The sequence below is a fragment of the Prinia subflava genome, chromosome 1, assembly GCF_021018805.1.
Source record: "Prinia subflava isolate CZ2003 ecotype Zambia chromosome 1, Cam_Psub_1.2, whole genome shotgun sequence".
In the NCBI taxonomy this organism is placed as follows: domain Eukaryota; kingdom Metazoa; phylum Chordata; class Aves; order Passeriformes; family Cisticolidae; genus Prinia; species Prinia subflava.
In genome coordinates, this window is record NC_086247.1 from 95426179 (window position 1) to 95452699 (window position 26521).

The 26521-nt window shown below is 37.9% G+C and overlaps 1 protein-coding gene across 4 annotated transcripts in view; it reads right to left on the reverse strand.

The window, feature by feature from the left end:
* Positions 1–26521, reverse strand: part of RECK (reversion inducing cysteine rich protein with kazal motifs) — a 53215-nt gene that overhangs the window by 17653 nt on the left and 9041 nt on the right. For all 4 annotated transcript variants that reach the window (XM_063404235.1, XM_063404226.1, XM_063404244.1 and 1 more), the window contains exons 5-14: positions 19809–19894; positions 18075–18122; positions 9118–9151; positions 8082–8279; positions 7447–7714; positions 5829–6008; positions 4675–4887; positions 3714–3850; positions 3126–3266; positions 1001–1189 (exon numbers count right to left, since the gene is read on the reverse strand). In XM_063404235.1, the coding sequence (XP_063260305.1) occupies positions 1001–1189; positions 3126–3266; positions 3714–3850; positions 4675–4887; positions 5829–6008; positions 7447–7714; positions 8082–8279; positions 9118–9151; positions 18075–18122; positions 19809–19894 (1494 nt within the window). The remainder of the gene's footprint in view (positions 1–1000; positions 1190–3125; positions 3267–3713; positions 3851–4674; positions 4888–5828; positions 6009–7446; positions 7715–8081; positions 8280–9117; positions 9152–18074; positions 18123–19808; positions 19895–26521) is intronic.

Consider the following 26521-nt stretch of genomic DNA (forward strand, 5'->3'; position numbering starts at 1 on the left):
GGACAAATAGTACCAATTCTGGAAAAAAAAAAAGTTTTAAGTATGTTTGGCTGCCTTTTATATTCCTTGTACAAACAACAACAACAACAAATTCCCCATTCCATTCCATGGACTACTGCAGGCAGACTTTCCTGAGTGATGAAAATAATTGTACAATTGATTATTTAGCTTGACTTGGTATCTTTTGTGAGGAAGAAATATCCCAATTTCCTGCTCTTTCATTATTTAGGGTTTAGTCCTAATCTGAAAATTATGTTTGTGACAAACTACAATTTTGGACTCATGAGACATCTTTAACTTGCTTTAGCTCTGCTTGGACAACAGTCTGACAGTAGTTTAAAACGGCTGATTTACAGTCACTAAACAGGGAAGAGGGAAAAAAGGGACTGGTTCAGTGTAGACAGGTAGCTGGACAGTCTGCCTTTCTCACTGAACCCTACACTTGATCACCACAACCTATCCTGTATTTTTATCCAATCCTATTTTTACACTTTTAGGAAGTGTGCTTCCTACTCTGAATACGTGCATGAGTACAAACAAACCTTAAGCTGGATGACACCAATAAATAGGGAAAGAGGTCTTTGTGCCAACCACTGGAGTGGGAACACAAACCTTGGGAATTCATGGGTCCAGATGCCACAAGCCACTGAAAGGAAGAAAAAAAGCCCCAACAAATCCATAACAACCCCCCACCAACCATTTGGAGCTAGTAAAGAAACCACTCCATGCTAAAAAGAAATGGTGTACTGAGAACACCCTTCACACAGGACTGTGATTGAATGAGATTGTTCAGTTCTGACAGTTCAGTACTCATTTCAACAATGGAACCCTCCAGCATATGTAAGACTTAACCCAATATTAAATATAGGGATGCAATCATCAGCTTTTGTATATTATCATAAAACAAATTCAGAATTCAGATCCTCTGAGTCTTCTCATGTAGCTCAAAATTCATTAGGTAAGGAGCAGGTGCTGGATGCATCACCGCTCTGTTACTTACTTTTCCTTTGTCCTCCAACAATGCATGACTTCTGGAGGTCAACACAGCGCATTTCCATACAGTTCTCCAGCAATCCACTCTGTCCACAGGTACAAATCTTGTAACACCCAACATCACCAGCTGAGGATGGAACTTGGATAAGCGTACCTTGTCGGACAATAAAGTCGGAGGCTTCTCCCAGTTTGCAGCCTGCATACAAGGAAAAAAATAGCTCATAAGTAGTAAACACAGGGGCAACTGCCACTACTGAAATGAATTACTACAGTGACTTTCAAAAAACATAAGATGTTCTTGAGCAGCCTTACTCTTGCCCTTAAATTCACCCATTTCATAGAGGCAGCAACAGTAAAAATGGAGGATAGTTGCTTTAGATGAAGTTCTGAAGTACCTGTAAAGATGTTACTTTTGAGAAATAGACTTGAAATTACAATAATTCTCAAGTAATTGAATTTTCCAGCTCTGTAGTAGTATGAAACATGTTATATGACAAATACTACACATGCTTCAGTCTCTCCAATAAAGAATTTGAATTAAAGGGTTTCAAGCAAAGCCCAGTCATTTCCCCTCTCTCACATATTTTATTGTGCCTTTCTTCTCTACTTGTATCTCTTAAGTGAACACTGAAGGATTCTTAGAAGTAGATGTGAAGAGGGGAGAAAGGGAGAAAAAGGAGGAGAAGTGGATTTAAAAAAGAAGGGGAGGGGGAGGAGAGGTTCTGAGATTCGATGAGAGGTTCTAAGATTTGATGAGAGGGAGAAGGAGAGGGAGAGGGAGAGGGACAGGGACAGGTTTTAAGAATTGCAAGGAAAAATAATAAAATAGCAGAAATAACCCTACAAGGGGTGAACCGCAACAACCCCCCTGAAACTTTCAGCAAATAAAAACACTGAATTTAAACATAAAAGTCACTTTCCAACCTTCAGAGGAAGCAAATTGTCTCTTCAAAAGCTCTGTGTGAGCTTATTTTCAGATGACTGTGAATGACTTTTGCAGCAAGTGAAGACAATACAACCTCTATAGTAATAAGGCTCAGCTTTCCAGGAAAACAAGAATATTTTTAAGGGTCATAAAAGCATAACCAAAACAATGTCCCTAGGCTCACACAAAGAAAGTTGAAGTCCATCCTTTTTTAAAAAGGCTTTTAAAAGAGCACAAGGAGAGCAGATGTATGAGTGAAGCAAAATCCAGCTTTCCTCTTTTTATTAGGAACCACTGGGGAAGCTGCTGATCAGCCACAGAACTGCTGGAAGAAAAGAGGCTCAGGGAACTGATGTGAGACAGCTATGGCAATGTTCTCTATCACCTCCTCTAGAAAGGAGGCTGCGCCACGCAATTCAGTGTAAAAATCAGTGTTGCTCTCGCTTACACACGTGTTCAAGTGGTCACTACATGCACAGTTTCCACTCCGCTTCAAGAACCACAGCAAACCCCTCAGGTCACTGAATGGCAGCTTCTGCTTTAAAGGAAAAGGGAAAACTGTGGCAAGCACTACCAGTGCCTAGGGCAGAACAATGAAGGGGTTGTACAAGCTGGACATTGCAGAGTCTCACAGCTTCTTTAATAGGTTTGATCCACCCAACCCCACCATTTCAAAGATAGGTACCTGAAACTTATGCTGCGTGAGGCTCCCTGCCCAGTCAGCTCACATTTACACACGATGCAGAGGTTAGACAACACAAGTGTCCTAAAAAAGCAGTTCCCAAATGACCATACGTGTCTTTCTGGTGAGCTGCAACCACATTAGAAGTGTCACTGAAGGGAGCAGAACAGAAACACCATCGGCTGCATATCCAGAGGTCTTTGGTGGGAGGGGATGGGTGTTGGGTCAGTGGGAGGGGCGCTGTGGCACTGTGCATCTCTCGGTTCCTCTGGGCTGTATTCGTCTCTTTTTGTTATCTCACTTTTCATCATCAGCACCATCATAACTATTAAAACTATTTACTTTACTTCAGTGACTAAACTGTTCCTCCCCAGGCCAGAGGGGAAATGAGTGAGCGGCTGTGTGGTCCTCAGGTGCCAGCTGCGCTAAATCCTGGCACAGCAATTCACTTTAAAACCTTCAACAACATTTCAATGACGTGTTTATCGGCAAAATTCAGAAAAAGAGAAGCCTAAAAAACCTTACCTGGCACACACAAATATGGAAGACACAGCTCTCCAGATTGACATCCTTTTCGATTTACTTCACACAGTTGATTAGCTGCACATGGGTTTGGATTACATGGATGTGTGACATCTTCTACAATGTTGCCTAAAGAACTTGGGCCTGAAAACACAATATACATCATCTACACTGATTTAAATGAAGTTTATTTTTCATCAGCAGAACCTAGCATTTTTTATGTCCAGTAAAATCATATTTTTGACAATTCTGTGATTTTTTTAACTTTAATTGTAGATGTAGAAGCTTGCTATGACCAGGTAGTTAACTTGTTACAATAGTTTAATCCTCAGTCCTGCAAATAATGACCTGGATGATCCTTCACACGCAAAATATATTTCCTTTATCTTGTCTGCCCAATAATTTTCTAGCCCAATACAAGAAGGAATAGAAGCAATGAACTATGGCAACTTGAAAATTCCAATTTTCTCTAATACATTAAATAAAATGTCTCAAATTCAATATAATTTTCTTTAAAATTACTAAAAGTAATGACAAACATTCACAATATCATGATTTCTAATTTTGTTGCATAGGTATGTCAGTACTTACTCAGGTAAGTATCCAAAGGTATACAATTCTCCAAGTCATCTGTTGGAGACAAGAGTTCACAAATGCTCTCAGCTGAGTGGCCTTCAGGGAATCTATTATGATCTCCACACTTCTTCAGTATTTCCACACAATCTGATCTACAGATAAATAAAGAGACAGAACTTCATGAAGACTACTTGAACAAAAAAGGGCTTATATGAAAAAGATTTCTTTCCATATTATTCCCTTTCCTAAATCCACAACTTTCCTGATAAGCCTCACAGCAGAGTGTTTATACATATATATATATATATATATATATATATATATACATGCTACATTTCATGTAGGAGGGAGGAACAAATTTGTGACACAGACAGAAACTACTGCTTGTACTACTCCTCTTTGACTTTGGGCTTGGTGATCTTCATTTTCTAAGGCATCATATGCATGTCTTCCAAGACCAAGCATTTCCTTCATTTACTAATGTCTAACATGGGTTGAACTCTACCTCCCTACCTACACTATTAGTTGCTCTTTTTTCTAAAAGAAAATCACCTTACTCACCTACTCTCAAAACTTATTAAAAAAACCCCAAAACCCAAACCTTTTTTTTTCAGACCTTTCTGTCACCTGAAAGTTATCAGTTGATCTCAAAACCAAAAGAAAGGAAAGGTTTAAAACACCACAGAGAGCAAAAAAACCACAAACCTTCAAGAAATCTTTTTTCTTTCACTTTACAATGCAAGCATATACATCCATCTCATTAACAAGCATCTTCATTTACAGTGATGGAGATTCAAGCAATGGCAACCATGCAATAGAGATTCAAGCAATGGAAACCATGCAATTTCATATTCCTTACATGTTTGCCTCGCCATGCTTTCCTAACGTAGCAAACACAGTCCTACAGCTTTTTAGTTTTCGTTGAAATCCTTAGTAAAACCTCTAAAATGGTTTTTGTTTTCCCCACAGTACTTACTTGCAGATAATACTTCCTCTAGATTTGCTGTGACAAGGTTTAATCTGCAGGGAGCAGGCAATTGCCTTCCACATTTCTGGTTGGCATTTTTTAATATCAAGCACAGGAATATTTATGAATGGCATCTTAATACTCCCTTTTTCCCATAGCTTCATGTCATTCATGGCTCCCTGGTCTGACTGAGTATTGCAGCTTCTAAAAAGTTCTGTTGGTCTTAAAAAGAGAAGGTAAGATATAGCATGTATGAAAGAAAAAGAAAATACCACACATTTTCCCTTTTCACCGTATGAACTCCACATCCTTCATATGGCTTTCTTTTTGTGGTATACAAGCAATTAATCCCTCCCACGGTAAAGCAAGGACAGAATCAATTTGAAATCTGTTTTTAAAGAAGATAAGGTCTTTAAGACTCAAGGCTGAAATTCCCTTCTCACTTGTATCTCTTAGATGAAGTAGCACTTTAATATTTCTCACCTGAAGCTGACTTAGGAGCAAGTATCTTAGACAGCCCAAATATCTATGTAAATGTTTCTTGGTGAATCACTAATGCAACTTGATTTATCTTTTATATTTAGCCAGGCTTGGGATTCTCCTACTCATACAACACTCATGCCACTACATACAATTTGGAAAAAAAAAAAAAAGGCCAGTGATCTCTAATACCTAAGAAAATTTAGGAGATTTTTAAAACTCTAACTGTAACCTTGCAATTACTTCCACCCACCAGTTTTAATTAATTTTGTCCTATAGAGTACAAACCCACAGAAACATCTCTGCAAATAAGGAATTTTGAAAATGAGTAACATGTAAATTTAACTAACACTTTTACCTTATTTATAATATACAATATTCCAGTAACCATGACTTACTTGTCTATGCGGTAAGACAGAGGAATATGCAGAGGTAATACACAGTGACATTTTACAAGTTCACGGGTTAACTTTTATTCTTCTAAATTTTGTTACATCTGTTGCTAAATACATTTCCAAATGTTCATTCTAAAGAAAAACTACTTATTTTCAAATTAACTAAAACCATATTTGCAGAAAGAAAGCTACATACAATCTCAAAATAAGTCTTAAAAACATTTCATTTTATTTTTGAAATCAAAGCATAGGAATTCCTTTATAAAATATTCAGTGTCTCTCTCCTACCTGTTATTAAAATTAGTGCAGTAAGTAAGATTTCTACAGCCCAGCTGACAAGGTTCTCGAACATCTGCTAAACAGGTCAACATGGAAACTTCAACTGCATTATACTCACAAAAACGATCAAATTCTTGCCAGCTCTGTGAATTGCCCCAGCTCGTGCTATAAAGTTTAGTGCAGAGCTCTCTGAAAACGAAAAAGAAATAGAGATGAAGAAAATAAAATTAAAAGAACAACAGTCATTCAGATATAGCCCATCACTTTGCTGCTCACAACAGCCTCTGCTCACCACAGAGGATAGATTAGAGCCCACAAAGTCTGCAAGGGTACCCAAAAGTAGTGCTCAAAGCAAAAAACCCATTTTGCTTGCGAATGTCAGCACATCTTTAAGCTAGTAAGACCAAAAGACTTCAGGATATAAAATTGCAATATCCAATAAAAATGTAACAGTTGGAAACCTGAACTTACAACTTTGAGATGAAAACTATGCCAGCTAATTTTACTGGTAATAAATCTAAGTTGACATCACAACAAACAACTTCTAATCTCATTCTTCAGCTGCAAATCACACTTTCTCCTCCTACAGAAATGGCTGTCAAGCAAAATACACTCCTTCTTTTGCCCTGATGTTTGAAATAGCCATACTGTTTGCTGCTTTTGTTTGAGATGTTTCCTGGTGTCAGCAATACTCAGTTCACTTTGTTCATGGCAATGTCCTACAAACTACAACTATTCCCATCCCAAGGTATGGAACTTCATTGTACTATTAGATCTCCTGCCTATTAAAAACTTGATAAAAGAATCCATTTTAGAACTCACTGTCAAAGCAAGGAACTAAAAGATACTTTATTAACTATCCTATGCTACAATGTTGTAAGAAATAATGTAATTCCAGGGCTGTACTACAAAACTCATTAAAGATCCTGCTGCATTCAAGCGATGTTGTTACTGGAAACTTTGATATAAAAGGAAGTAACAGCTCAAAAATGTTTGCCACTTATTCCGACATACCGATGCATTTAAAATGCAATTATCATCTATTTTTAAAGTGGGCAGAAAAGCATCCTAGACTAAAAATACCTCAATAATTTGCAAGCATGCAACAGTTTGCTGAAAACCTTTGTTTTTCTAAATGTCAGAATAGTTAGTTCCCTTATTTAATTACTACATAGCCTAAGTTATTTTTCAGAGAAAAACCAGAAGAGCATCTAGAAAGGAATACTGCCAAGGTTTTAACCTGAAGCAACCAGGCACTTGGGAGTTTGTGGAGTTTGTTGTCCTTTTGTCTCTCTTTAGCATCTGGTTAAGACCTCTTAACCAGAGGCTGCAATATTGGCTATTATGACCACAAGTATGGTACAAGTTTCACTAACTTACTGTGTCTGCTACAATAAGCCAGTGCTAAATGTGAGAAAAGGTTGATTCCTTTTATAAAACAGTATGTTTTGAGATACAAAGAATAGATTACCCAACAGATTACTATCTGGTTACTTGAACCTGTATTTTTTCTAAGAATTCCAGAACTTCCTGTTTGATGTACATAGCAAGATTCAGGCAAAGGCCAGAAACAAGACAAATTCCTAAGAACTTTCACAATTGGAAATGAGGTTAAAGAAGTACTGACCTACATGTGGAAGAATTTGCTTTAGAACAGCAATGGAGCTTAGCTCCATCGAGGCCTGTTGAAGGTGGGGGGTGCACAGTGACTCCTGGGTGAACAGATCTTGAACTCTCAAGAAAACATTGCCAAAGTGGGTCCTGAGGGAGAGGCATGGTTTTGCAGCCTTCTATAAGTCCATCAACAATTTCAAGCTCTGTTTTCATTGACATTAGAATTCTTTTACAAGCAGTCTGACACGCATAGTCTTCTGCTCTATCACAGCAATACAAACCTGTTAACAAAATAGTTAACAGTCAAGCACAAAACAACATTAAAGAGGTACAACATAAACAGCCCTAAGAAATAAAAGTGCTGGAAGGTGCTGCCCTCTCCTCCAAAGAATCTTAAATAACATTGCTTCTCGTAAATAGATACAGAATCAACTCTGGAAAAAAACTACAAAACCAAAATGTAAAAATGAAAAGGAAATAAAAATTAATAATGCACCTAAACCCAAAAGTTATCATTATATAAACTCATATAATGATAGTAATACAATTTATACAATAGACTTCTACAATAACACATTTTATATAAAATGGACATGAAGTACATTTTCAGGATCTTCTATAACTTTCAGTAAAGAAGGAATTACTTACTGTCTGTAGGGTTCCTCATTGGATATGACTGTGTGTAGTTATGCACGCAGTGTATAAGCTGAGGGCTGATAGATGCACAGTAATTTTCAACTGCTTTAATTTGTGATGGACCGGGAGAGGAGTCTGTCCGAAAAATTGCTTGGCAATATTCCCGGCAGTTTGTATGGTGACCTGCATAACTGCAACAGACTGACCCCACTGGGGAAGCAAACAAATAAACAGAAAATCTAAGGGTTCCTATGCAGAGAAATGAAGAGATCAGCATGTCTGTATAACACACAATGATGCTCAAGGAAACAAAAAAAAAAAAACCAAGAATTTCTATGCTCTATTGAAATGTTTCTGTCTACAGAATGACTGGAAATATCTGTAACTAGCCAAACTACATTTGTTTGTCTGGCAGGAGAAAAAAAGTCAGTACTAAAGTCGCCTTGAACCCAAGTTCAAGACATGAGCAAGCCAGCTGAATCTCATTTTCAGCTGTTTTGTTCTTATTTTAGGTAACCAGACGTGTCCCATAATTGAATTATCAGAGAAATACTAGTAATAAACAAACAAATATCAGAGTAGTATCATTCAAAAAACCCAGAGAGATGGTATTGGTGATTCACCCATTTTGGCTATGTTGTTAAATACATATAGTAGTTCTTGAGAACAACTTCTACTAGAATTAATTCTAAGACCTTGATTTCATTTTATATAAACATATCAGGCAACAAAACACTTGCATCTTTCTTCAAAATTTCAACTATGCGTTTGTTTTTGCTACTTAGCACACATCAAAGGAACAAGCAGAAGAAAAAGATGACAGAAAAGACAAATACAGATACACAAATTAAAAACTGATATTAATTATACAAATAGCCAAATCCCCTTATTACTTGAGTAAGACAATTTACTCCTGTGGCTTGTGCTTATATGGGTCTGAAATCCATGTGTTTGAGAATATGTTCACCCACAGAATATTTTATAGTTTAGAGAAAAAAAATGACTGATACAAAAGAAAACCAGAATAAACTATTCATTATATACTTACTTTCATTTCTGTTAATACAACTAAAGAGAGCATTCTGAAATCAAAACAAAAGCAGTGTTACAAGCCAGAAGACTTCAAAAAAATATTTAATTATCCAGTAATTTGTTATAATGAGCTAATAAACCTGTGGTATTACTTGTTTCAATTAGATTACATTAAAACAAAAACACTATACAAACAGTGTACAAACAGGAAATTAAGAGATCAAGGGTCACCAAAGTTCATAATAAAACAGATAAATATTCAAGCAAACAAGTAAATTGGAAGATTTTCCTGGACTAACTTAGAAACAGGGTAAACTGCTATAATAGGGTGTTCCAAATGTTGGGATTGTTTTTTTAGGAGCAATAATTTAAAAAATTCTATGTAGAAAAAAAGAATTCTGCACAGACTGATACATGCAAATAGTAAATCTCAGCAAAATGACTCCCTGACAATGTACCTTAAAAGCTAAAGCATACAACCAACTCCCTCAAACTGCAGCTGAAAAGCTAGGGGATGTACATCTTAAATGTAAGAAGGGAAATACACATATCCTGCTGCTTTGTTTCAGAGGTCTCTAATCTGCGGACTAGTCATGGAATGGCTTCGGTTGAAAGTGACCTTAAAGCTCATCTAGTTCCAACCCCCTGCCCTGGGCAGGGATACCTTCCACCAGACCAGGTTGCTCAGAGCCCCATCCAACCTGGCCTTGAACACTTCCAGCGATGGGGCATCCACAACTTCTCCTGGCAACCTGTTCCAGTGCCTCACCACCCTCATCATAAAAAATTTTCTCCTTTGTATCTAGTTTGAAACTACCCTCTTTCAGTTTACAATCATTAACCCTTGTCTTATTGTAACAAGCCCTGCCAAAAAGTTTATTCCCAGCTTTCTTGTAGGCCCCCTTTGTGCATCAGAAAGTGCTATAAGGTCTCCCGGGATCCTTTTCTTCTCCAGACTGAACAACCCCAGCTCTCTCATAGGAGATTGTTTTCATAGGAGACATGCTCCATCTCTCTTTGTGGCTCTCCACTGGACTCATTCCAACAGGTCCACATCTTTCCTATACTGCAGACTCCAGACCTGGGTGTAGCACTCCACGTGCGTCTCACCAGAGCAGAGTAGAAGGGCAGAACTCCCTCCCTCACAACTACTGAACTCTTGCCAAAAACCCCCCAGTCTTCCCCACACTGAATAAGCACATTTCCCATTAAAAAAATCAGACACTGCATATAAGCTGTCTGGAACTCTATGAAAAGATGAAGTCATGAGGTTGAAATTCCAAAATGTTATCAGTTATTAAAGACTAAAATAATATGATTGTGAGAAAAGAGAATTTGAACCTCCTCCATATCTAACCTCTACAACTGTCAGAACACCAGATTATAAAACATGATCAAATACATCAATATGGCGACGAAACACAATTCCCATCTTCAAAAAATTCCTGATGTCCATTTCCCTCTCCCTATAATTAAACAAATTTCTATTTCACACAGAAGAGAGTATCTAGAGAAGAAAACAGAAACACCATCAGACTGATCCCAGATCGTGTGGGATGAGTCTTGCTTCAATACAGGAAACCACCAGATGTGCAACTATCTCTAAGATAAGGAAGAGAGCCCAAAATGCAGTCCTAGTTCAAGTTTAGTAGTTCACCATATTCTTCATTTATCTTAAATTACTAGTTATTCACTGCATTGCAGAGAAGTAGGTATCCCAAATAATCTTGGGGCTATTTTTGTGCAGATCTGCACTGCTGCAAACAGACGAAAATACAAATGTGCTAGGAATTAACTTGATGATTTTATTTTTCCTTTTGTCTTAGATGTTGTTTAGTGTGCAGGAATTTGTTTTTCATTCATATTTTCTACTTGCTTTCTTCTGAACACAAGATTTTAAACAGGGCAGTCCCAATACTGTAATGCACAGCATCAAATTTCTCCTGTTAACTCTCAGAAATTAATTTAAACCTTGGGTAAGCCATGACAGTGTGGCAATGAAAGACCCTAAGAGAATAAATACTAACTTGAAAGTTAGAAATAAACAAATCTAACTTGAAAGTGTAAGCTATTCTTCCACAAACAGCAACTATTTATAATTCTAGTGATCACAAACAAAGGCACAGATTTATTGGTACACATCACACAACACCTAAAAAATCTGCCTTACATAGAACAAAGCCCCAAATCTCATAAAGTAGCAATTCAGACATTTTATTTTCATACCGAAAATATCCTCTACAATATTTCAGATCTTTTCTCCCAAAAGCATGAATACTGCATTATTAAGATGAACTTGCAGCGACATTCTTCCTCCCAGCAGCACGTTTTCATTTAATTAACTTTAGATTTTCCCTTCTTTCCTACACACAAACCAAATCCTGTTATGCATCCATCTTTGTAAAACAGATGAGGGACAAGAGAATTAATGGAGAAAGAACACAGAGATGGGGTTACCATCCTACATCTGTAAACGATAGATTTACACTACTACCATGACATTTTTGTAGCACCATATATGCTTCACTGTGGATGCCAGGCAAAGGTTACAGAAAGGCCCTGTTTCCATGTGGCCACTTGGTTTCTTTGGGACCTGTCACACACAACAACACTCTGCCCCTAAACTGACTGCCCTCAGAAGCTGCTGAAATTTGACTTCTCCAGAGCCACCCTGCATGGAGCGCTGGAAGGTGGCACACAAACCAGCCAGGTAGAATGAACACCGTAACTTTATTAATTAATGCACTGGGACAGCAAAGGCTGCTAGAAAGTCTAAAGTCTGTCTGCCATGGTTATACCATGTACTTGACCATACTATTAGCACAAACAATACTTAGAATCATACTCTAATGCTGCAATAAACTCTGGTAAAAATTGTCACATTACTTAGAAGTTGAATGATACAAAAAAGTGATTGTAAAGCAGTTCATGGATAACAGTGTCACTTGTCCTGCTCAGAGGACACAAAAGAAAAGAGAATGTTGAGAAGATTATGCTATCTACTAATACTCCTTCTCTAAAGAAGGGCTCAAATTGAGACAAAATTATCCTCTCACAGCGGTTTCACATACCAATTTTATACAGGCAGGAACCCAATCCAACAATAAATATTTCTGTATTTTGAAACTACAGTTCCACAGACTGCTGAATCACTGTAATAATCCTCACATTTCTGTTAAGAGGAGATGGTCTGGCTTCTCTTTTCCACCTTGTTCCTGTTTCCAGCTGTATAGTCTTGTGTATGCCCTTACACTATCACCTTGTCATAACCTGATCTTTCTCATTAACCCTGATGAAAACTCATTTTTCTCATCCCCTAGGATTTAAGTCAACGATACCAACAGGTAAAATACTATGTTAGAACAGAAGACAAAAATAATTTTTAGATACCCTCTTTTAGAAGGACCTGACAGATGCCAGAGGGAGAGTAAGGCAAGGAGGGGTAGGGAATGTGTGTGGAAAAATGGCAGTCGCAGGAAGAACTTCAGCTGCACTGAGTTGTTACAGCAACTCACCATATTTCAATAAACTGTAAGTGTCTGTAGCTACCACAGAATACATAGCTAGTGAGGGTGCTGACTTTATTTTTTGGGTAGATCTGGTAACTGTTCAGTTTACATGTATGTATATACCCCTCACACATGTAAGGGGTATAGTTACAGAGATATGAGATTATCTTAAAAAAAACAAAAACTAGTGTCTAATCACCTGTTCATAAATAAAGGTGTTAACAGCACTAAGCAGTCTGTCTGATTTGAATTACTAACTGCAACTTTTCAGAATACAAGGTTCATGTCCATCTCTACTAAATTACCACTCATATTTAAGAAGTCACCGGCTTTTCTGTCCACTCAAGGTTCCTTCTGAATCTTTGAGTGAACTGGCAGTGAAGAAAGACACAGAAAACAAAGCAAAAGGTAAAAGACAGATACAGGTAAGGAAAAACAAAACGAAACCAGCCAACCAACCAAAAACCAAAAGAGGAGCAAAGTATGTTTTCTTTAAAAGAATGATTAAGTCATCAAGATTTGGGAGAATGATGGTACAAAGGCAATACTGTGTACACAGAGTCTGATACTCCATTTTAAACTTGTGTTGAATACTAAATTAAGTGAACAAAGATGGTAATATCAAAATTTCTAAACCCCAAACACAATGATTTGTTTTACTTGTGTACAAGTCCCATCTTTCAGACTTATTTTTTTTAAAGACAGTTATTTCCAAGCCTGGTGATTAAAGCCAGTGAGACTAGAAGCAAGAGGAGTGGAAAGTGGCAGGTGGACACTGGCAATACAACCACATACATCTTAAAGCAAAAATGCTCAAAGATTTCTTTTTGGTGTAATGGAAATTGAAAAAGACTATTGAGGTTTACGCAGCAGAGAACATTTTTCAGTCTTCCTCACCAGAACCCTCCTGATGAAAGATTTTAGCCAGTACTGCAGGACCTAACTGGTTTCGCTCTTTTTGGAGCTCATCAGCTGCAGGTAACGGCTCAAAACCCAAAAATGCGTGCACCCTGACACAAACAGAGCAGAACATGTTGCTGAAAGACGTCCTCTGCATTGTGAGGCATGCTTTCATATTGTAAGCACATTTTTTCTAAATGGCTGCCTCTTGTGTCTTGAATGAAAAGCAACAGTGAAGCTGTTGTTTCACACCAGAAATTAGGTGTATTTTGCAAAAAAACCCACAAAAATTATTTTCCTCCCTGAAAATTAATATGATATCTATATTCTACTAACTTTCTCAGAAAAGTAAGTTCAGTACCATTGTCCTGGGCAACCTAACATGACAAATATTTGACTCTAGATCCTATCCAATTAAGGCCATCTTAATTTATAAGTATTACCTACAGTTAACAAATACAATAGTAAAATGCTTAACTGTGCAGTTAAGCACAGAAAAGAAAACCCTCTTGATTTCTCCTTGGCTTCATTTAATCTTTGAATATACTGAGAGAAGATAAAAGTCAGAAGGTAATATAATAAGGTTTAATGGAATCAGCTGAAGTGTCAAATGATAATGAACATCTGTTAAAAACTTCAAAACCTTGCAGTAATAAACATGTAAGGTCAAGATTTTCCTCTGTTATGTAAACCAGTAAAGAATTGAGAACACTTGCACAGTGAGGTAGTACCAAATTACTGGAACTCAAATTTTGGCAGGATCATTGAGTGTTGTATCAACCTTCTTTGAACAGCAGAGAATGGAGACAAAAAGCACCAGCAGATGACAATAACATTATCTACAATGTGCAGTGTATGGTCAGAGTCCATCCTGAATTCATTAAGCAGTACTTCCAGAGGCCACACACAGTCCTGTGCCTTAAGAGTTCATTAAAACAGTTTAGGAACCTTTAGCTAAACAATATCCTAAACAATTCCTTGAGTTATTATCTATTGTCTTGGAGTAATTGACACAAGCAGTTAGATAAGAGCTAAAAACTGATGACTGCATTTTCCAGCAGGGGTAATTAACAGCCAGCATTCACTAAAATCTCAGCAAAAAGCAGGATCATATGACCCTAGAAGAAAAAAACCAAACCAATACCGTAGCAGAGTGAATACTTTTCTGAATCCCCATTAAAGCACTTGAAGCAGCAAGCACTGCACTTAATGTTTCTGTGTTAAAAAACTAAAATACCAGAGTGAGATTCGGCTAAAGAGTGCTCAAATCTGTGACAGCAAAACGACCTTTAAACAGTCCACGGACACAGTGTTCACTACTGTGCATCAAAAGTAGTTTTAAGTCCAGAGGCTAAATAAGTGGTGACATTTCCAGTTGCATTTCACCTGCTTGGGAGATGTTAATAGTACTCAGCTGCAGTAAAGCTCTTACAGTGGCAATTAACTAGAGATATTTGAATGTCTTGAAGTGAAAACTGGAGTTCTTAATATTTAGAGAGGTGAACTCACAATATACAGTGCCCAGACTCAAGAGCTGCAACCCAATGGAAACTGTAGTGCTACCCTTCCTATGCACAGAAGAATGAAAAGGGATCTTAAACACAGTAGTAAAGCCTTTACAGCTTAAGATTAATGAAGTATTTTAATTTGCTCCTCCAAGCATATATTCTATGTGGTCTTTTAAAAAATTAACCCCCACTTTACATTTAAAACATGGTTTTAAAAATACAAAAATCAGAAAATCCTACATACAATCCATACCGTCTCCACTTCTTGTTTCTTCTCTCTTTGACTATTACCTACCTTTTTATTAGAGGAAGATGAACAGGATAGCAGAAAGCTGGAAGAAGTAGTGAAAGACAAAAGAACTAGAGGGAAAACTAAGACGACAAAATGAGTATCTGAGAAGCGGAAGATGGAAAAAAGAACTATTAGAAAACAACCTTCAAAAGAAGGCAAATAAAATACCTTTTGGTAACACTCAAAAATACTGCGTAAGTAGTGTTAAATTTATTCATTTCTGTATGCAGTGCTACTTGAAAATACAAATTGTTTAACAGGACATGCCATCTTCAAAGCACTGATAAAAAATGAATATCTTATTCCAACACAACACTTTTCTAAAATATGTAAAATCTCCAAATTAAAATACACATAAATATTTACAGTAAAAGTAATGCAGAAACATATGATTAGCAGAAAAAGCATCTTCTATTAATCTTATGAAAAGCTGGCACATCAATGCTGAAGTGATTCTGTTACTGCAACCTGAGACTCCATTTAATAACTTTGAACTTGGTGACACCTCCTGCATGGAGTTTGGCTTTTTTCACTGCTCTGAACCCTATGCCCTACCCCTGAAGATTTACTTCCTTCCTCACCCTCCCTAACTTAGGGGAGAATGAAGGGTAACTCACAAAGTTGCTTCCCTAACCTCAAAAGATTACCAAAGTGTACTACGCACAATTTAGACTATTCTAAGCAGCAGAATTTGTGAAAATTCTCTGGGAAATCCTTATGCGAGTAAACTAAGTTAAGAAGGCTGGCAAGCTATGAGAATGTTTACAAAAAGGGAAATTATATTTTACCTCCTTAATACACCTAGCTTTTACTTTTATGTCATGTACTTAAATATTAAATACCTCAGCAATAGACTTGAGAGCTGATTACCAAGCACTATGTTCTATACTGCAAACTAATTTTCTAATTGGATCCTCATTTTTGGCAAAGTATAAATTCTTAAATGCAAAACCAAACACGGTAATGTAAGGCACTGTATTTATGTGATTCACATACAATTTCTGATCACATCAACTCTTAGTTTGAAGTGGCCATTCCTTCCCCAGTTCAGTTTTTCCCCAGCCAACTCCACCAAATGCAAAGTACAGTACAGGACACAGAAGCTACTCACAGACTACACAGGGAGCAGGACTCACACACCAAATCAACAAGAACTTTTTTTTTTTTAATAAGAAATAATGACAGGGTGTGGGAAATTGCAGGTTCCCTCCAAAAGTTTTATTTGGAATCTTCAATTTTAGGCATAATTTCCTTGAATTTTATGCAACCAATGAGTATCTTAAGAGCCTTTTAAGTATTATTTTCCATGAGCACCTGTAAGCCTGGATACATATGAAAAATCATTGTCATACAAAATTCTACCATAACTGAAGATCTAGCACATCAGGTATTAATTTCTGTCCCCAACACACTATTTGTATCTACTACACCTAGTCCTCATTAAAACATGTTCTTTCCTTCTTCCCTAATTAAAAGACTAATTCCTTCTATTATGATTTTTCTCCCTCTCCTTCTCTTTTAATCTTGCACAGATAGCAAGCATTAAGGTTTTCTGTACAATAACGGCAAAATCACTCTTGATTAAAAGTGAGATGCCCAGTTTTTGAAATTCCAGATAAAAAACGGGAAAAGTAAGATGACGATGACCATTTTGAAGTCATTCTTTATTTCTCTTACCTTTCTTCTCCCGTTCTCCTTCAACCCATACTGGCCAACCTCCTACAGCAATGCAGAAATCCAGAAAAAAAGAAGGAAACAGACCAGCATAATAGAGGAGAAGCTTGCAGATGTTGACAGTATAGCATATTATAGCATGAAAGGAGACAGAACTACTTAAAATGAATATGCATTTTTAAGAGAACAAGCTACAGCAACTTCAACCCACACTAACTTCCACAGCTGAGAGTCTAGGAAAATACTCTGTAGATTGTTTAGATAAAAGGACGAAGGGAAAATAAATTTTAAAAAAGTAATTCAATGCTTTCTGAAGAAAAACAGGAAAACTGCTCCACTTCTGTCCTAATCAAAAGAACAGAAAATTGTGTGATATCCTGAACTGTTGACTATGAGCAGAACTGATGCAGGACTACCTAACTTAGGGCAGAAGGAAATGAGATGAAAGGGGGTGGAAGGAATCTGGGTTTTAATTAAGATGAAGATCAAAAGAAAAGCAGTCCTTGCAGAATAGCATTTCCACACACCGTGTTAAAAACAACATAGGTTAAGGCGGATTTCTGAAGATATTCTGATGATTAATTTTGTGAGCAGGACAGTAAAAATATCTGCAAGCATCAACAGTTTCACTGATGTTACAAAAATTTATGCATTTGAAATTAATTATATTCAGATAGGATACTTAAGGCTGTTCTTTCCTAACTTTATTTCTTTAGGTCACTTTTAAGCTGACTCTCACTGTCCAAGCTAAAGGTTTCTGACAGATTGAATGATCACAACAAATGCTGACTTTGATCAAAACTCCTATGAAATAAACTTTTTGGGAATCCAGTTTGAAAGTTGCAACTTTTTCATTTAAATTAAGGTATATGAAGTCTAAAAAATCCTAAAAATTTTTACAGAAGAATTTTTACTTTTATAAAAACTGTAGAGAGATAATTTACATTCATATGAAAACAAGAACATTCAGAAACACAGCTAAAAAAAGACTGAACTTTCCCTCTTCTACAGGATATTTTTTACAGGATTTATAAAACTATTGATATAAAAGTTGATTTTTTTAGCTATATTCAGACACATAAAAACATACCTCGTATTCTTTCCTGCAGACCTTTAAAACATCATTTTTTGCAGAAGCCTGAAAGACAGATAAATTTCTCCATTTGCAGTAGAAAACAATAAAATCATGTTGCAAAATAAAAACAGTTCTACTTTTAAATTAACTGCAATAACCATGGATTAATGATCTATTAAAACATTCCTTTAAGAACCTAAAGAATGCATGTAAAGCTTTAAGAAAAGAAAGCAGATGCCATGACTGTTAATATGACATTTAATGAAAACTCAAACCTTCATATTTCTGCACCAAGTTAGTTGATAGTGGAAGAACACAAAGCAACTTTGTTTTTGTGAAATGTTTGCCAGATTGCAGAATACAGGAAGCATTTAAGAAATGGAACAGCTTGAGTATAAAGATCTCCTCATTTTCCCTGTTAATTTATCACTTGTGTGTCACTTTCTATTCTCCTCCCTCTTGTATGTTGAGTTCTAAGGTTCCTATTGTCAAACTGAGTTGCAGAAATTCTCCCCTCAAACTGCAGATTCCTTTGTTCTATACAAAATCTCATTCTCCTTTTTCATATGACATATTCAAAACTATAATAACTACTAACATGTTACTTAACCCTCCAGTAATTTCAAACACTTGGGTAAACTCTGACCTCAGACCTATTATATCACTACCTTCAAAATGACTCCAAAATCCCCTCAAGTTTCAAGGATCAAAATTAAAATCCAAATATTTCCCATCATCTCTAATATTTGGCAGGTATTTAGATTTTAGTATAATTTTTTTTAAAAAGGAAATGTTTTAGCCGGAGTCTGCTGAAGTACAAAATATGGCTAAGATTCTGAAATAACAGTCTGCAATCAAACAATACAACATCCGATTTAGAGAATAATGAGAAATTATGTAACAATCATAAGATTAAATTAATAGAATTTAGTAAGACTACAATAAACAGAAATGTCTTTATCAGGTCTGGAAGACACTTAAGCATTAGGACACATTTGAAAACATGGCTAAAAAATGCATTTGAGAATAAACACACATCTTCTTTTCTGAAGATCAAAAATACCTAGTTTGTTTACTCACTCCTCATCTCTCTCCCACACTGCTCTGTACTCACTGCTCATCCCTTACTACATAGTTGAAACTCTGTGCTTTTGGATGAAAGTAGATTTTTTTTATTATGACAGCAGTTTGCAGTAGGCTGCTTGGTCAAGATTAAGACTACACGGGCAACATTCACAAATATGAATATTAAGTGCATCTGTGCTCCACAAATGAATTACAAGGATGACAATGATAAACACAAACATGTTCCTAGATTTTGAAGATGTTTTTAAAGCCACAAACACATATTTAGGGGGGAAAAAAGGTCACTAAACACTTCACAGATTTTTAATAAAAAGGTCATTGCTAAATTTATGAACTATGCTTAAAACTATTATTTGACAAAAACACTGACTCTATTAACACCAAAAGAAACCCCACTCTTCCACCTGATGAACAAAAACCTCTTTGAAGAGGCACAAAAATCTGTTTGGGGCTGTAACCACAATGTTGTATTCCTAAACATGACACTCCAAAAAAAAAAAAAAAAAGAGCATAGGATCAGCCACATGTTGCCTTTCACTCAACATTATTTTAAAGTAACAACTTCTATGTATAGACTGTGATAAAAAAAGTCAAAATTAAGTTTAGCATAACTAGAGATGTGCAGAATCAGCCTGGATTCAGTCAGCAGGGTGAAAGTCTTACCTGCTTACATGCTTGCCGACACTCCACAGCAATAGCCAGCTCACAGCAACCTAAACCAACCCACCCGTCAGACTTCTTCAAAACTCCTTGGGAAACAAGATGACAGACATATTAGAGTAGAAAGAGAAACTATGCTACCATTCTCCCTTCCCTCTATTTTTCATATTTTATAATCCTGTTGACATTCAAGAAGCTTATGTACAGATTACATTTTTACTGGAATTCCAAACCAATAAACTTGAAGAAAAAAACACAAGTCTGTGTTTCCATAAATGCTGAAACTAGTAATCAATGAAGTACCATCCACACATTAAGGTTTAGGAGGTTTGTTGAGATGCTTTATGCAATTCAATGCTTTATGCTTCAATGCTTGCTTTATGCAAGCTTTATATATTCAATGGAAATATTACATTTTGATAATATATCAAATCTGAAATACAAGACAACAAAAAAAATCAGGAAAAATCTCATTAAAACTGAGAACATAATCTCTTACAGACACATCCTGTTGTTTGTTTCAACAGCATATTTCTCTACCAACTTTGCCAATGCAGAAAATGTGTTCTTTCTCCAAACTTCCTGTGGTGTTTTTGGTCTGGATGCAGTTAAATTTCTTCAGCTGAGCTGACATGGGGCTATGTTTTGGCCTTCTGATTAAAACAGAGTCGATACCACAGGGATGTTACTGCAAACACAGGCAGCATCCAGACCTTTTTTCCACAGGGACTCAGAAGTAGGCCAGCAGTGCCCAAGAGGTCGGGAGGGGACACTGCCAGGACAGTTGATCCCAGTGACATTCCATACCATATGGCACCATGCTCACCCACAAAAGCTGGGGGTTGAGGATGGCAGGGGGTGTCCCTGCTTGGGGACCGGCTGGGCATCGGTTGGTGGTGAGCAATTATTTTCTTTTGCATCACTTCTTTTTCTTGGGCTTGGGTTTCCTCCTCCTTTCTTTCTTGTTTTTCCTTCCATTTTAAAATTATAAACTGTCTTTATCCCAACCCCTGGGTTTTCTCACTGTTGGCCTCTGATTCTCCCCTCCCTCCCACTGATGGAAGAATGAGCAAACACTGTGTGGTAATTAGCAGCCTACTGGGGTTAGTCCACAACACTTCCTCTGTCATTTATCTTCTCAGCAACATGGTTTCAAACCCAGAACTATCTCCAATAGAAGTTTCCCATCTCCCTGTCTCTCTTAATCCATTTATTTCACTGCTTGCATTACCCTCATTGCTTACCATAAAATTACATAGAAATATGGTAAGAAGCAAACTGCTGCCATAAGTTGTTTCATCCTCTTAATTTAATAATAAATACAGATTTTCTAATGTTTTCCAAACATTAGAAATAAAATAAAAGAATGCATTCCTGTATCTATTTCTCATGTAACTTTAAAGACAAAAATAAAGGGAAGGTTTGAGCTATGCAGCTGCCCAGCAGGTGTCACGAACTTGTTATATTCTTTTTCTTAGGACAGGAGATAGAATTATTTAATTCAAATGAACCACTCGTTTTTGTTACGCATATTTAAAAAACAAAGCAGTACTTTATTTCATACATAAATTATATTCTTTACACAGAAATAAAAAAGCAGAAAGCAGAAGAATCAACAACTTAATTTCAAAAAATGCTCTTAAACCTAATGGAAATGCCTATTTAGAAGAACCACATGGGATGTCCAGCTTTAAAAAAGGGAAGTGAAAGAGCTAGGTGTACGATCCGAAATTCAAATGCTAAGAAAACACTTGGAAAAAAGTAATCAAAAACAATTGCAATCAATGGAAAACAACGGCCAACTGGTATTTATCATGAAAAAAGTTGCCTTTAAAACACACTTGGTCGGCTTTACAAACACAGGCGAAAGTCTAGCCAGCATCTGTCTTTCATGACACTCATTCTAATGGGTAAATTAAGAAAATGTACTAATGGCAAATTTATAAAGGAGGAGCAAAATCTTCACAAAGCAAAATTAACACATTCCCTGTGGAGATTATGCATAATGGTTATTAAAATACAAATTAAAAGCTTAATGCTTGACACAAGTAAGGTAGCAGCAGGTGGTAACAAGTAATTGCTCAACAGTTGGAGGGAACAGAGGGTCAAAGGTGCACTACAGCTTCTGGTTGTAGCCTGTGTTCTGTCAAGATTGACCATATGAATGATTCAGACCCCCTGCAGGCATTGCAGGCCAGTGATCCATAAATCCTTCTGGAGACTCTCAAAATCCTCTTGACATCTATTCAGAGTACTGCCTCAGCTTTCCAACTCACTAGTTCAAAACAGCTGTGAAGATCACAAACAACTGCAAATACAGCTCACCTTTCACTTCCACAATTGGGGTGCAGAATTAGTTTTGCAGAGGTTGAGCATCTTTGACAGTGTCAAAGAGATCACTGTTGTGCATACATCAGTAACCTGCAATCAGTGTTCAAGAATCTGCAACTTGGGTTTCACTACACAAGTACAGTTAATTGCCAAACCGACCACTCACTATGCTCTGTTTTAGGCATGAAATAACACATCAGTCATTTCTGCATAAATTCCTATATGGGGATTCCTTTCAATCAGATCAGTAATGTTTGGTAGAACATTTATTAGTAGGATTGATAACTTAAGGCATAAACAATCTAAAAAACATCAAAGAAACATGCGCAATATAAAAAAAGATTTCCAGAAATCTCTGCTGCAATAACTAGTGGTATCCAGGAGAAACACATGAAATACAGCTGGACAGCTTCAGGGGCAGTCACCACTGATAAGTCACCACTGAGTAATCAGGCACCCATATTTTGTGCAATACAGGGCCTGTGGTTTCAGACATACTGGAACTAAACTAAACAGTGATAAAAGAATGAAGCAAGCTAAAATACATGCCAAATTAAGAAGGCTGATCATTTTCAGCTGTTGTTGATATTTTCTTGGCAAATGGCCCTCTCTCCAGGTTATATCCAACCAGCAGACAAGCTCATGAATGAATTGATGCCACACTCTCAAGAAACTTTGAACTTCAATCTTAATACAGTAACTTGTTAATTAATTTTGTCACCAAAGTAGCTGTGTGCATTTCTAGATGAAAATACACCTTCAGAGCACAATTAATTGACTGGAGCCCATAATTATGATAATTCATCAAATTCATCTGTACAATACAGATTCCTGAGCCATTACAAATCATCAAGTTGCCTAACACAAATTCTCAGCTTGCCCTCATACATGTTCCCGCTCTTTAATCACCTTACAGTGGTTCTTTGCTGAACTTGCTGCAGAGTGTTCACAGTTTTCTTGTCCAAAATGCTCAGAACTGGATACAGTATCCCTGATGTGATCTTACCAATGCTGAGCACAGGGGAAGGATCAGTTCCCTCTATCTGCCAGTAATTTTCACCGATGCAGTCTGGGTACTGTTGGTCTTCTTTATTACAAGGGCACATCGCTGGATCATGTTCCACTTGCTGGTCACCAGGATTCCCAGGTACGTTTCTAACAAGCTGCTTTTCAGCTGGCTAGCTCCTGTGTGCTGTAGAGCATGGGGTCTTCACCCAGGTGCAGGACTTCACCTGGAATTTCATGAGGTTCCTGTCCGCCTATTCCTTTGGTTAATCCACAACCCTGTAAACGCAGCAAAACCATGTGGTCCAGCAACCTCTCCTTTCACTTTTGCATCACTGGTGAATACACTGAGGGTGAACTCTGTCCCATCATTAACGAAGATGTTAAATAGGACTAGACCCAGCATCAACCCTTGGATACTGGCCTACAGCTGCACTCTGTGACGCTGATCAAACCGTCCGGCAATTTGGCCAGTTTTCACTTCACCTCCACTGCTCACTTACCCAGTTCACACTTCATCAGTTTGTCTTTAAGCAAGTAATAAAAAATAGTGACAAAATCTTACTGAAGCTGAGACAGAAAACATGCACTGCTTTCCCCTCATCTAAACAGGCAATAATCTCATCATAGCAGGTTATCAGACTGGTTAAGCACAGTTTCCCCTTCATATATCCACGCTGACTATAAACTATCACTTTATCAGCTTCTTGTTCTTGATGTGTCTGGAAATTGTTTGCAGGAAGATCTGCTCCATTACCTTCCCAGGTTTTGAGGTGAAACTGTCCAAGCCTAGAGTTCCTCAGGTCCTCCCTGCCCTTTCTACAGGCAGGAGTGAACTTGTTTTCTTCCCTTCTTCTTCACAGTCCTCTCAATATTCAACCCTATCCTCCTCCATCAAATGCAAGTCTTCCTTGCTCTGGACTTGATGACTGATCTCAGGGATTGACTGGCATTCCTTATCAGTAAAGACTGAGGCAAAGAAGACCACAGGCTATTTAGTGTCATTTGTCATCAGGTTTCCTGCCTCATTCAGCAGCAGGCTCTCATTTTCACCAGTCTTCCCTTTCTGCTGATGTACTTCAAGAAGCTTTCTGGCTGCCCATAATAAAATTCACCAGGATCAACTTCTGATATGCTCTGGCTTTTCTAATACCACCATGCATTAAGTGGAGCTTGGATAAGGTGATCCTTGAAAGTTAAGCAACTCTCCTGGACTCTCCCCTTCTCCAGGTCCACAGCCCATGGGATTCTTCCATGTAGATTGCCTGTGCCCTCATGTGTTTTCTCTTCAAAAAGTACCAGGGTGATTCAAGTTGTCCATAAATACCAGTCCTGTGAACACAAGACTTCTTCCAGCTGTACAAACAAGGCCTCATTTCCTACTTCAGTCTGATGAGGCAGTGTGGAACAGACATCCACATCATCACCCACATCAGGCTCTCAGTATGATGCACTCCAGTGCCCACAGGCTGTTCTCAGCTGGCTCAGCATCCATTCCAGGCAGAGCTCCATGCAATCCAGTTAACACTTTCACATAAAGGGTAACTCCTGCTCCTGACCTTCCTGTACCTGTCCCTGTCCCTCACAGCACACCTGCTGTGGGAGCCTTCCTGCTATGTCTCTGTGAGTACACCAGGATGGAAGCCAGGTAACTGCACATAGGTTTCTAACCAGTGAGACAGAAAGTCTGTTTACAAGCTCTGGAATCAACAGTTTGCTCTGGAGGCATGATGGGAGGACAAGAAGGAAGGGGGGAGTCTGAGCAGATGCTGTAAAACTGTTACAGCCTCCTCTTTTCTCACTCCCACTTTTCCAACTACAGCGCTGTAATTTCCAAGCATTTTAATTCTGTAATTTCAAAGTATTTTAGAAATTACACATGATACAATGGACTAGTTAAGCCTGATTTCCTCTGATTTTGATCTCTCCTTTTAACATTACAAGATAGGGATCTTGTGATTTACGCTTTTGTTTTTTGTGCTGGTTTTGCATTAATTGACTTTTGGTGAGGAGGAAAAGAGTCAGCCAGGAAGTGATTCTCTGTGAGGAGCTGCTAGCAGTCTCCTCTGTGCCTAGCACAGCCAATCCCTGGCTGGCTCCGAGAACTGGAACACTGCTAAGCCAATTAGAGATGCCAGTAATGCCTCTATGATAACATATTTAAGAAAGAAGAAACCGTGGGAAGCTCTCTTTCTGCCCTTGGAGGGGTGGCCAGTGGCACAGCCAGGCCCTGTCCTGGCACGGCTGCTGAGATCCTGCTGCTGGGGTGGCATCCCAGCACCAACAGCACCTGTGTGGACCAGACCATGTGACCGACAGCGAGAGGAATAGCAAGCAATTCCTTGATGCAAAGCCCAGATGAAATCAACTTTTCAGTGCTACAGAACTCTATGAAATCTTTTCAATTAATAGAACTTAGGAACAAACAAACCTACAAACATCAATTCTCTCCCGAATCAGAGAAAACAAAAGAGTGATGACACATGAGGAGAATAACGTGGCAACCCTAAGGTCGATGCAAAGGAGGGAGGGGGAGGAGGAGGTGCTCTGAGTGTCAGAGCCGAGATTCTTCTGCAAGCCATGATGAGGACTACAACAGAACAAACTGTTTCCCTGTAATTCACGAAGTGCATGAGGGGATGAAGCATTCACCTACAGCCCATGAGAAAAAGGCGCTCGTGCTGAAGCGTGTGGATGCTGAAAAGCTGTGATATGGTGAGAGGCTTGAACAGAGAGTGAGAGAACGCTTGCTTATAAGATAGAGAAAGAAGACCCTTGCTTTTACACTAGAACAGCTCATCCTTAAAAACTGCACCGCATAAGCTAAAAGCAAGCCATGGGAGAGACTCCACATTGCAAGGGAAGACTGCAAGCCATAGGAGGGACTTCATGCTGCAAGCAGGTTCCAAGAGGATTGTTAGCCATTAAAATTAAAACCACATTGGAAAAGTTCACAGAGAACTCTTTCCCATAGGAAAGACCCCATGGCACAGCAAAAGAGACTCATCTTCCTAAGTGAACTGAGAAAAGATTTTAGAAGTGACAAACTGGCTAAAAGTCCAGTGTTTTGTCTTCCTGCACTGTCAGTGGGATGGAAAAAAGGCTGGGGGGTGGGGAAGGAAAGGTGTTCTAAAGGTTTTAGTTGTCATTATCCTCTTATAATTCGGTTAATACATTATTTTCTTTATACCTCTTAAAGTTTTGAGCCTGCTTTACCCTTTAAGTGTTTTCTTCTAATACTTATCTCAACCCATGACTTTTCTTTCCCCCCATCTGCTAAACTATTGCAAAGGAAAATGAATAAATGATTTCTGGTGGGTGCACGGGCATTTGGCCAGCTTCAACCTGTCACGCTTTCTAAATCCACCTGTACGAAGAAG